The sequence below is a fragment of the Physeter macrocephalus genome, chromosome 4, assembly GCF_002837175.3.
Source record: "Physeter macrocephalus isolate SW-GA chromosome 4, ASM283717v5, whole genome shotgun sequence".
NCBI classification, from domain to species: Eukaryota; Metazoa; Chordata; class Mammalia; order Artiodactyla; family Physeteridae; genus Physeter; species Physeter macrocephalus.
The window spans coordinates 37,958,005-37,968,942 of record NC_041217.1 but is presented as its reverse complement, the minus strand read 5'-3'; the positions used below and the strand labels follow the sequence as shown (position 1 = coordinate 37,968,942).

General features: G+C 37.6%; 1 protein-coding gene across 1 annotated transcript in view; it reads left to right on the top strand.

Moving 5' to 3' along the window:
* Nucleotides 1-1,098, top strand: part of CD55 (CD55 molecule (Cromer blood group)) — a 69,383-nt gene extending 68,285 nt beyond the window's left edge. The window contains exon 9 of the mRNA XM_055084112.1: nucleotides 1,003-1,098. Coding sequence (XP_054940087.1) covers nucleotides 1,003-1,094 — 92 coding nt within the window. The 3' untranslated portion in view covers nucleotides 1,095-1,098. The remainder of the gene's footprint in view (nucleotides 1-1,002) is intronic.
* Nucleotides 1,099-10,938: the final 9,840 nt, after the last annotated feature.

The window sequence follows — 10,938 nt, the reverse complement described above, 5'->3', positions numbered from 1 at the left end:
GAACCCGTGTCCCCTGCATCGGCAGGCGGACTCTCAACCACTGCACCACCAGGGAAGCCCAGAATGGGTCTTTTTTAACGTGGACTGCATCCCTGCCTTCCATCAGCTGGAGTAGGGGAGGTGAAAAACAGCCTATTCCTATAAGAATGCCTATTTCTTCTCCAGAATGGCCTAAGACTGTCCAAGGGTAGCACAATATCTGTACGTGAGTTGGATGCAAGAGAGAGAATTGAGAAGAAGATCTCATTGGCTTTGTGGAGTAATAATCTAGAAAGTTCTGAGGGAGGGATGGAAGTGGCCACCCCTGAATAATGCCTTACACATGGACCAGTGGAGGAAGTGGGTGACTGTTCTGGATGCCATAAAGGGGGGAACAGAGGATAAAGGACATTGGCTACCACTCTCACCATCCTCAGGTGCCATATTCCAGAGGTGCCAGAGGTGGCACCACAGTTGGAACAAATAAGTGAGAGCTGTCACAGGGTCCCATACACATTCATAAGCCACAGGATTGGTGGTAGTTGGTAGGCCAGAACTCTAAACTGGAAATATATAAATAATCTCCAGTAGATCTAATACAAAAAATAACACAGGCTCAGCTTCTTCAATGCAGTGTTATTGAAAAAAATAGTTACATAAAAACTATACCAAAAATAATTGGATCTTTACTGATTAAGGAGGAGTTGCAGGATTTAGTAGCATCTCAATGGTCATTTCACTGTGGGAGTGTCAAATTATCACTTGTAAGATGGCTGCTATGGACTGGTTTTGTCCTCACCAAATTCCCAACCCCAAATGAGATGATATTTACAGATAGGGCCTTTGGGAGGTAATGAGGTTGAGATGAGGTCATGAAGGCAGGACCCTCATGTGCGATTAGTATCCTTACAATATGAAATCCCAGAGAGCATGAACCTCTCTCTCTCTCTCTCTCTCTCTCTCTCTTTCTGCTTCCCTCTCTTTCTGCTTCCCTCTCTCCGTCTTTACTGTATGAGGACACAGTGAGAAGGTGGCCATCTACAAGCCAGGAAAAGGGCCCTCACCAAAAACTGACCATGCTGGCTGGCACTCTGACTTTGGCTTCTACCTTCTAGAAAGGTAAGAAAATTAATTTCTGTTGTTTAAGCAACTCAGTCTATGGCATTTTGTTATGGCAGCTCAAGCTAATACAATGGCTAAGTATAGTATTTACTGTTTATACTGTATTAGTTTATAGACGACTAGGTAAATTCACTTTAAGTATATTTTAAAAGCACATTTTATATATTAATTTTTAAACTGAAAAATACAGTTGACCCTTAAACAACATGAGTTTGAACTGTGTGGGTCCACTTATGTGTGTGTTTTTTTCACAAAATACATACTATCATGCTACACAATCTGCAGTTGTTTGAATCCTTGGGTACAGAACCTCAGATCCGGAGGGTTGGCTATAAAATTATATGAGGATTTTCAAGTGTGTGGAGGAGCCCCAAGTTGTTCAAGGGTCAACTGTATGTTGAGATCATTAGCAGTGTTACTTTGTGCAAGGTATTTAACCTCTGTTCCCTCATCTAGAAATCTTATAGTAGAACCTCACAGGATTTTTATGAGTATTAAATTTGTCAATATTTGTAGACTGCTTAAAATAGTGCCTGGGACATAATAAGCTATAACTATATCAAAATAAACATAAGTAAATAAAAATAAAGCACATTTCTAAAGTTATTTATATGTATGTTACTTGATTAAATGTTATCTTATTTTTAAATTTTTTAAAATTTTTATTGGACTATAATTGCTTTACAATGGTGTGTTAGTTTCTGCTTTATAACAAAGTGAATCAGTTATACATATATATATATCCCCATATCTCTTCCCTCTTGCATCTCCCTCCCTCCTACCCTCCCTATCCCACCCCTCTAGGTGGTCACAAACCATCTAGCTGATCTCCCTGTGCCATGCGGCTGCTTCCCACTAGCTATCCACCCTACTAAATATTATCTTTTTACTGCAGAAAACAGTTTAGGCCTAATGCCTCCAATGTTTTTCTCCTTTGGCCTTTTCATGACTATTAATTACTGGATTGCTGCTAATTAATATGTTGTTTTTCTTTATGTTGTAATTCAGCAATGACACAGAGGCCTTTAACTGTAGATTTCCTTCTTCCTCATCTTTCTTAAAGGTTAGAAAGCATTTATACTAGGACAGAAAAACATTTTTATTAATAATTTAGGTTTTTCTACACAGCTATGTGTATGTATTTTATTTCTCCTCTCATCAAGGTGTACTATTTCTTTATCCAATGATGCTATAACACCATTTAATAAGTCGGTACTTTTACTTGGAAGGCAACATTTTCAAATAGAGAAAATATTTTAAGACTTGCTCATCTGAGTACTAATTTCTTGATCCTATATAAATAATGGTTGTGCAAACACAGTGGCTGCAATGCATGTACTTAACATTTTCATCTCTTCTACAGAGGATTTTGCTGTAGTTTTATTGCTGTAGTTTCAAAGATAGCACATTTAAAATATTAGGAATGTTATCTTGTTTTTTAATTTTTTTTGAATTTTAGAGACTCCTCCCAGATTTACATATGCATTTAGTCCTCTTTTTAATACTAATACTATGGAAATTCCATCGTATTCAAGAGACATTATTGCCTTTCTATTAAAGAAATAGGCACTTAAACTGATCTTGATCAACTTTCCCTGGGTCATATTCCGAATACATCAGGGTTATCTTCAATATACTCATTTCACTTCTCAGGAAATATGCAGATCCTGAAACTAATCTGTTTCTAAAAGACTAGAGCCCCTATTTAGAAATCATGAATTTCACTTGGATACCCCATTCCTCACCTTTTAATTCAGGGAAGAAAAAACAATCATCTTCAGTGGTAGAATTCCATCAAATGCTTGTGCAAAGTGGAGGTTATGGTTATTCTTTTTGCCCAAAGAAACAAAGGGAAAGAGATAACTAACTCTGAAACTGGGCAAGTAGAGGCTGGCGTTGCAGAGGACAGTTCTTACCCACAGGTTCCTAATCACTGCCAGGAGTGAGCTTTGGGGAACTAGAACATAACACTGGATATTTATCCACCAGGGGGTGACAGTGTCCTGCTACTAAGCAAAGTATCTGGGGAGGTCAGAGGTTAGTCTACAGAGCTCCAGAGCTCCACTGCTGTCCACTCACACTGCAAAAACAAAACCTCCGTTCTGGGCCCTCACTTTGCCCAAAGAAACCTGTTGCCTGCCTTTAATCAGACTAGGGTTCAAATCAGGTGAACTATCCCACCAGAAATGCAGAACTTAGGAATTTAATAACCCATCCTCAAGTTCGAAGGCTTGTAGACTTCATCATGTCATTAAAAAAAAAAAAAATCCAACTGGATCCAACCTCAGTAACAAACAGCAACAGAAAGCGATGGAAGCAGACAGCCTTCCCTCTCAGCCCCAGATGGAGGTTGATCTTACCTGTGTCAGCATACACCCCACCTCAGCTTAATCATTCAAACCTCAAACAGTTGTTAATTTAAAAGAGACATAGACTCTTAATTCTCTTCTTGAATAAGGAATTCAACAAAACTCTGGATTTTACTTTACCTTTTGAATAATGGGAATAAACAAACTTTCAAAGCTCTTCCCTAAAAATAAGACTCACAAGTACCTATATCTTTGATAAAACAGATACATGAATTTGAATATTATAACCAGGGCTAACATTATTAAAATAACCAATCAGAAGCCCATACTTTCAGGGGATATGTTACAAACCATAAGATGACTTTTATATAATATGGTTCTGAGAATCTTTGTAGGAGAGATGATAGGAAATACATTTTAACCAGGTTGGCTTACGGTTAAGCAGCCAGTCCAGGCTTTCCCCTACTGAAAGTCCCACTCAGAGAAAAAGGCCTTTCATTAAGTTTAGGTAATTTGTGATAGGACAGGATGCCACACTGCTCCCAAGAAAACAGAATTTTTTACTGTAGTGGGGAGGGGGGAAACCCAATGTAAATCAAGACAAAAGAACTATTCATTGTAGAAAAATTATTGAGACAAAAAGCACTCTGTTGTCTTTAGGTTTTAGGAAAACTAGGAATAAACTAGACTTGTCATTTCTGATAAATTTGTAATTTATCTTTTTTGATGCCTCAGAAAGAGGAACAAGTGAAATTATTTATCTTCATCATCAGAAGTACAGGAATTATACTGAATTTGAGAGTTATTGTAATTTTCACAAGTCATTGTTTTATATCTTTATATAATTATTTAAAACAAGATTTTTCAAATTATCATATTGTATAGCTAATGCTTATGTTCTTTTCTATATGCAGTTATTAGAGGGTGATGTCCTTTTTTCCTTCTTTTAAAGAGGAAAGTGAATTTTGTCAGTTATGATTATGTCTCCATCTAGTGGTAGAAATATATTTCAAGTACTTGGACAATAAGGAAACATCTTATCCTTATTTCCTATATTTCCACACTGTGAGACATCTGCAGTGCTGAATAAATAGGAATTACTGTGGTTGTTATTGGGTACATATCGTTAGGGTCTCCACAATTTCTCTTGCTATTATAAGGGAGGAAATACTATTTTCTGCTGAGTGATATCTTTATTTAAATTTTACTTTCTTCTGTTCAAATAGTAGCATCAAGTTTTTGAAATATTAGCAAAGTGTTTTCCTAAAAAATGTAAAATTCTAATCTAAAAACATATAGTAAAGATGCTGGTACTTCTTATTTATGTGATGAAGTCAATTAGCTATATGGCTATTGTATCAGCTCTGCCTCATCCTAACCTTTAGAGCTAAGGTTTGTTATTAACACTGTCCTTAAAAATAAAAAGTTCCAGGTATAAAATTTAAATACTTCTGTAATGACTCTCCCTCATTTACCAACTGAATCTTTCTGAGCCTTCATTTCTTTACCCATAACAATGTAAATAAACACTTGACAAACCTACAGTACTTCCTGCATTTACACACATGTTCTCAACCCTTCCTACAACTTTGCCAGGGGGGTAGGAAAGGTGTTTATGACTCTGTCTTATGATGAAGAAAATGTGGTGCAAAGAGATCTTATAACTTATCCAACCTCAATAAACAGGTAATGCAGAGATGGAAATTTATGGTAGATTTCCAGATTCAAAATTCAGTACTTTTTATAAGACCTCTCCCCACTTGACAATTATAATGATTAAGTGAAATAATATTCATACAAATGCTTAAGCCCAATAGGAACATAAGTTATTGTAAAATTACATAATAAAGAGAATGATGAGGTCCCTGAATGTAAGAAGGTTATGGGCAGATAAGATAGAAAAATACTTCATAAAAGTATATATGTCAAGTTGAATTGAACAGACCATTAAAATTTAAAAATCTCCAGAAATTTGAGAAGCTTTTAATACATACAATTTATACAAATATATATTTTTCTACCACCCCACTCTTTTCCTATAACCATCTTCTTAAAATGCTGTTGGGTGGATTACTGGTAGGTTAAGATTTCTGCCATAAATTAGAAGAGTGACTAGGAGAAGATGCTATATAGTTCAGTAGACATTTGTTTATAATAGAAAAAAGAAAGAGAGAGAGAAAGAAAGAAAGAAAGAAAGAAAGAAAGAAAGAAAGAAAGAAAGAAAGAAAGAAAGAAAAAGAAAGAGAAAAGAGAAAAAGAAAAGGAAACAAGCTAAGTGTTGATTGTATATATAAGGCACTGTATGTAAGAAGTGTGCATGTGGGGACTGGAGGCTGGCTGTAGAGAAGAGTAAGGTCAGGTTCTTTCTCTTGGAAAAGTTCTTGTTTCCTTCCTCCTATACTTCCCTTTCACATTTCACTCTATTCCCATCAAGGGAATTGTGACTTATACACAAGTATGTGACAATAGAAATGGAGGAGAGAGATAAAAGCTGAGTCACATCTTCTTCTGTTCCCATCAAGTTTCATGGGAACAGCTAGTCAGAACAACTAGTCTCCAAATTCACTTGGAGGTCCTTGTACTTATTGGTACCTTAGGAACCTGCTGTGTGTGGTTGTAGAAAAGTAGATTCTGAGTACATATTCCACGTAGAAGGGTAACTGAATTGCAACCTCAATTTCTCTTAACTTCTACCTCCTGGCCCCCTCCTTCCCACCCCTTACTCCTTTTAGAGATAATGAGATGCAAAACCCATAGATCTAATCTCAAGCTAGTCTTTCTTGTCAGCCATTTCTGAAAACAGAGGGGACGAATTACTTGTGGCCCTAATAATCCAACCAGGCATACTCAAAGCTAATCACAGATTTTTATTTTAGGACTAAAAGTGAGTTTGGAAACCTAGACTTTCTTCCTTCCTATCACAGGTAATAAATAAGTACAGGCTAGCTCACATTTTTTCTGCCCTTGGAAAGGTCCCATTATGTCTGGACAAATGACTTCTCAACCAGAAGTTAATATTATCTTGTCTTTCACACATAGGCCAACTCAGAGCATGTTCTCCAGCCCAGAAGAGCTTTTGATTGTATCTGGAAAGGACATTAACTAGGTGTCAGGAAATCAGATTCCAGCCCCAGCTGTCCCTGACTTGTGCTCACCTACCTTTCCGGACCTTAATGCCCTCTCTTGCAAATTGAATGAGTTAAACTAAAGACTCTCAAAACTTTCTTCTAGCATTAGTAAGCTGATTCTAGTGTTTAATAGAGAGCTGGAAATGAATTCCTGCCTGACATTTGCTTCAAAAGCCCCTGGTACTGGAGTGAGTCAATTTTCTTAGCAATCCTTGCAGAGAATCTGCTGTAAAAATAACTGAAGCAAGCTTGGTATGAGTTCTTCCAAAACAGGATCCTTCCTTTCCTTTACGTTTAACATTTTATTTGTCAGCAAAGTTAATCTATTTTTTATAAGTGCCAAAAGGATAGACTCAAGTTCAGGGATGTCTTTATCTGACTTTGGAGACTCACTGTCATCATTGCTGCTTTTCCTCTTTCTTAGTAAATGCTAATTTAAATTTTAAAATTACATGTAAATCACAGATACTTTATTGCATTTAGCGTTTTTTCAATGTCAGCTGGATTTTTTTCTTTAAGGGCTCTTCTAGATTCCCTCTCTGAAAGAGGAGTCACCCGTGGAATGAAACATGGCCCTCTGCTCTCAATTTGGCAACAGGCGCATCAAGTCTGTCATGCTTAGTACTGGGGCTGCCTTGCTCCTAAAACCTGCACTTACTCCTTACTACTTGACCCTCCAGAGATCCTGGATCCTTCTGGAGAGAGGGATCCTGGATCCCTCTGGAGAGAGGTTTCCTAAGATCCTGATATAGGAATCAGGCACGCAAATAAATTACCCCCCTGCTGTGCTCCTCAAGTTTCTCAAATTCATATCATGCCCCCCGCCCCCAATTCTCTCTGTATCCTCTTTAGGTAAATTGTCTAAACAATTATCCAGAGTCCCAAGTTTTCCAAATGATTCATTTTTTGCAGAAAGCAGCAAAAAGTTCCTTCTTCCTTAAGGGAAGTCTGGAGCAACTCAATTGCTTAAGTTTCCAGCTAAGTGTCTCTAGGGATTTTCTTTAAGCAAAGAGGAATGGGGTGCCTCTAACTACTGAAGTCTCCAGCTAGGAGGTCAACTGGAGGCCCTTTCAGTCCTGCACTGCACAAGCCCTCTGGGAGACCCCACCCCTTGTGGAGCTACAGGCAACAAGTGTGAGACTTCAAAGCTCCTACAGCTCTCACCCATTCCTTCCTGATCCCCCACCCCCATTTGTAAGGTTTTGTTTCTTATGCTATTTACTAGATGTTTATTTTATCATTCTCTATGTATCTTTGTATATCTGAATTACTTAATGATAACCAAAAAAATTTCAGAGGATTGGATCTATTTTGTCACCTTCTACCTTAGTGAATTGAAACATTGCTTTTATGAGGAGATATTATTTCTTACTGAGTTTTTTCTAGTGCTATATTTTCTTCCCAGCTTAAAGAGAAAACTTTAAAAATAGCTACTAATTTAGGGATCATTTACATACTTAACTAATTAACAGGAATCTTGAGTCAAATAAAAACAATGAAATTTTGTCTTAAATTTCATTTTAAAGAAATTGAACTTAATACATACAAGTTTTTAATAACCTTTTAGAAAGCTCTCGTGTGTTCTTTTCAACAGATACTTATTCCACACTGTATTTGGCCGGTGTTGCATTAGGAGTCTTGGAGTGTACAAATTGAAATAACATGCTCCATGCCATTTAAGTAACTTATAATAAAATAAGGAGATAATAAATTCATGCACTAGCATCTAACATTATTTTTGGAACAAAGCATGGGATAAATATACTTTCATCAATAGTTAAAAGCTATGATTCTGGAAATTGAGAGGGGGTATGATGCTCTTCTTAATACTCCACATACATCAAGGTGATATGGTTGATGGGACTGACTTTTGCAACTTCTCATCCCACAGAAAATAATTAGAAAAACTGGGTACAATAAGTGCAAATTAACTTCGAAAATGCATAGCTGAACTTGCAGTTAAGAATGAGAGATCCCTAGGTAGAAGAAATGAATAGAATATTCAAAATCAATGTAGTGAGAAAGAGCTAAACCCAGTGACCCATAGAGGAGACAGAATGAAGTAAATCCCTATGGGGACCATGGTTTTAACACTTACCAGGGTTCTGGACTTGAGCCCAAAATCCCAGACAACATTGGCACCTAGAACTGGGCCCTTTCATACATCTGAGAGCCAGTCTATAAAATGGAAAGTAGAATACCCTGCCCACCAAGCCAGTGAGGCAGCAAAGAAGCAAAAGGGAGGAAAAAAAGAAATAGAAAGCCTGCCTCTAAACCTTAGAGTGCCGTAGGAATTTGCATTTTCTTGTCTATATGGAAAACCCCAACTGATAGATTCTTATAAACACTGAAACCCGTGGGGCCCTGGCAAAGTCAAATGTGCTACTGTCCCACAGGGAAACCACAAAGTAGTAAACTTTATTACTGTGGAAACAACTCCCACTGAAGAAGAGTTCCTAGTAAAAATGTATAACTCACTAGAGGAGACAAAGAACTAGGGATGAGGGTGGGAGGGGAGAGGGAGAGAGGGAAAGCGAGAGAGAGAGAGAGAGAGAGAGAGAGAGAGAGAGGGAGCAATGAACTAGAGAAATCCCATGTATTATCTATCCCAGATAATAGAAAAATGTGAGCATGCCTTAAGCTAAGAATATTTACGATGTTCAAAGAGAGGTAAGGAGTAGAAATTGTATTGCAAGAACAAGACATAGTGAAGAGGATCAGACATGTTTAAAAAAGAGCAAAACAGAAATTCAAAAAATTAAAAATATAGTAATTCATACTTCCGTGTCTGGCCAGAGAGAATAACTAGTACCAGACTTGCCCTGCTACATAAACAACAAGTAAGTTGAATAAAATATAGAGAACAATTGTTTGTAGATATTAAATTACAGTCTGAGAAAATGGAAACAAATAGCTGACCCCTACAATTGCTCTGGCTTCTATGTGGTGACATATTTTGGATCAAAACAGAGAGAGGGAATGCCCAAGCAGAGCACAGTGAGCTCAAAGAATTTAAGAGAAGAAGTCAGGGTTCAGGGAGGTTGAAGTGGCAGGATTTTTCTGAGAAGAGTGAAGAGAGCAACACACAGAAGGAGCTCCATAAATTTGCCTAAGCATCACCTTGCATCAGACATTGTAGAAGCAGCAGCATAGGACTGTGATCCTTGAGAGAAGGGAAAGAGACAAGGTGAGCTTTCCCACAGGAACAGCTTACTACCTGGAGATGGTTACCAGGCTACAGTACTGGCAGCCAGCAGTCTCACTGGTTGACAGGCAGAGACTGGAGTTTGGTGTGGGCAAGGCAGCTAGGATTTGCAGGGCCAAGTATCAGACAGAAAAGGAGCTGCAAAGAAATCTACAGAGGGGTACTCTCAAGTATTTGGCTGAGTGCTAGCTACACATGTATAACAAATTACCTGAGACCAGAGAAACAACACCAGAAAGACAAAGGCAGAACATTCTCGAAGCTCAACAGACTGGGGGTAATTTGTGTTCTCACTGGAAAGACCTCAACACATGGGCCATCAGGTAGAAACCTGAAAGTGTATTATTGCCTTACCATTAAGGACAAATTAATTAGAGTAAAGACTGTTCTGAATCAAGTTAACAAACTTTAGGAACAGGGCAAAAAAGAAAAGCCAAAAAACTAATGTTTCTTTTTAGGATTTTTTTTTATTGTGGTAAAATAAACATCACACAAAATTTACCATTTTAACCACATTTAAGTGTACAATTCAGTGGCATTGTACATGTACATTCACCATATTGTGTGACTGTTACCAAACTCAGGTTCAGCTGCTTGCCACTCAAAAGCCAATAATCAAGGGGCAAGTGTTGGTAGAAAGGAAAGTTGTTTTATTCAGAAAAGCTGGCAACCTAGGGAGTAGGTGGACTCATGTCCCTAGACCAAAGATTCTGCTCAACCATGACAATTTTTAAAGGGAAAGAGGGGGAAGAACCTCAGTGAATCATCAAGGCAGGTGGTCAAGATCTGCATCATCTTCCATTGTGTGCAGGCTGGCTGACTCCTCATGATCTTTCTTCAGATGTCTCATCTGAGTGGTCTGCCTGCAGGATTGCTAAGGCAGCTGCTGGGGGTAGAGAGAAGTACTTAATTCTTCATTCCTACTTCTTTTAATCTAGGGAAAAAAATCAGCAGGTTAGGAAAAGTATTGTGTGCATTTAGTAGAGCATAAGTCAGGAGTTAGGGTAAATGTTACCTAGTGATCTCAGGGTTTTTTTTTTTTAATGTTTTAAAAAAAATTTTATTGGAGTATAGTTGATTTACAATGTTGTTTTAGTTTCTGCTGTATAGCAAAGTAAATCAGTTATACATATACTTTTTAAAATAATTTTTCCTATATAGGTCATTACAGTGTGTTGAGTAGAGTTCCCTGTGC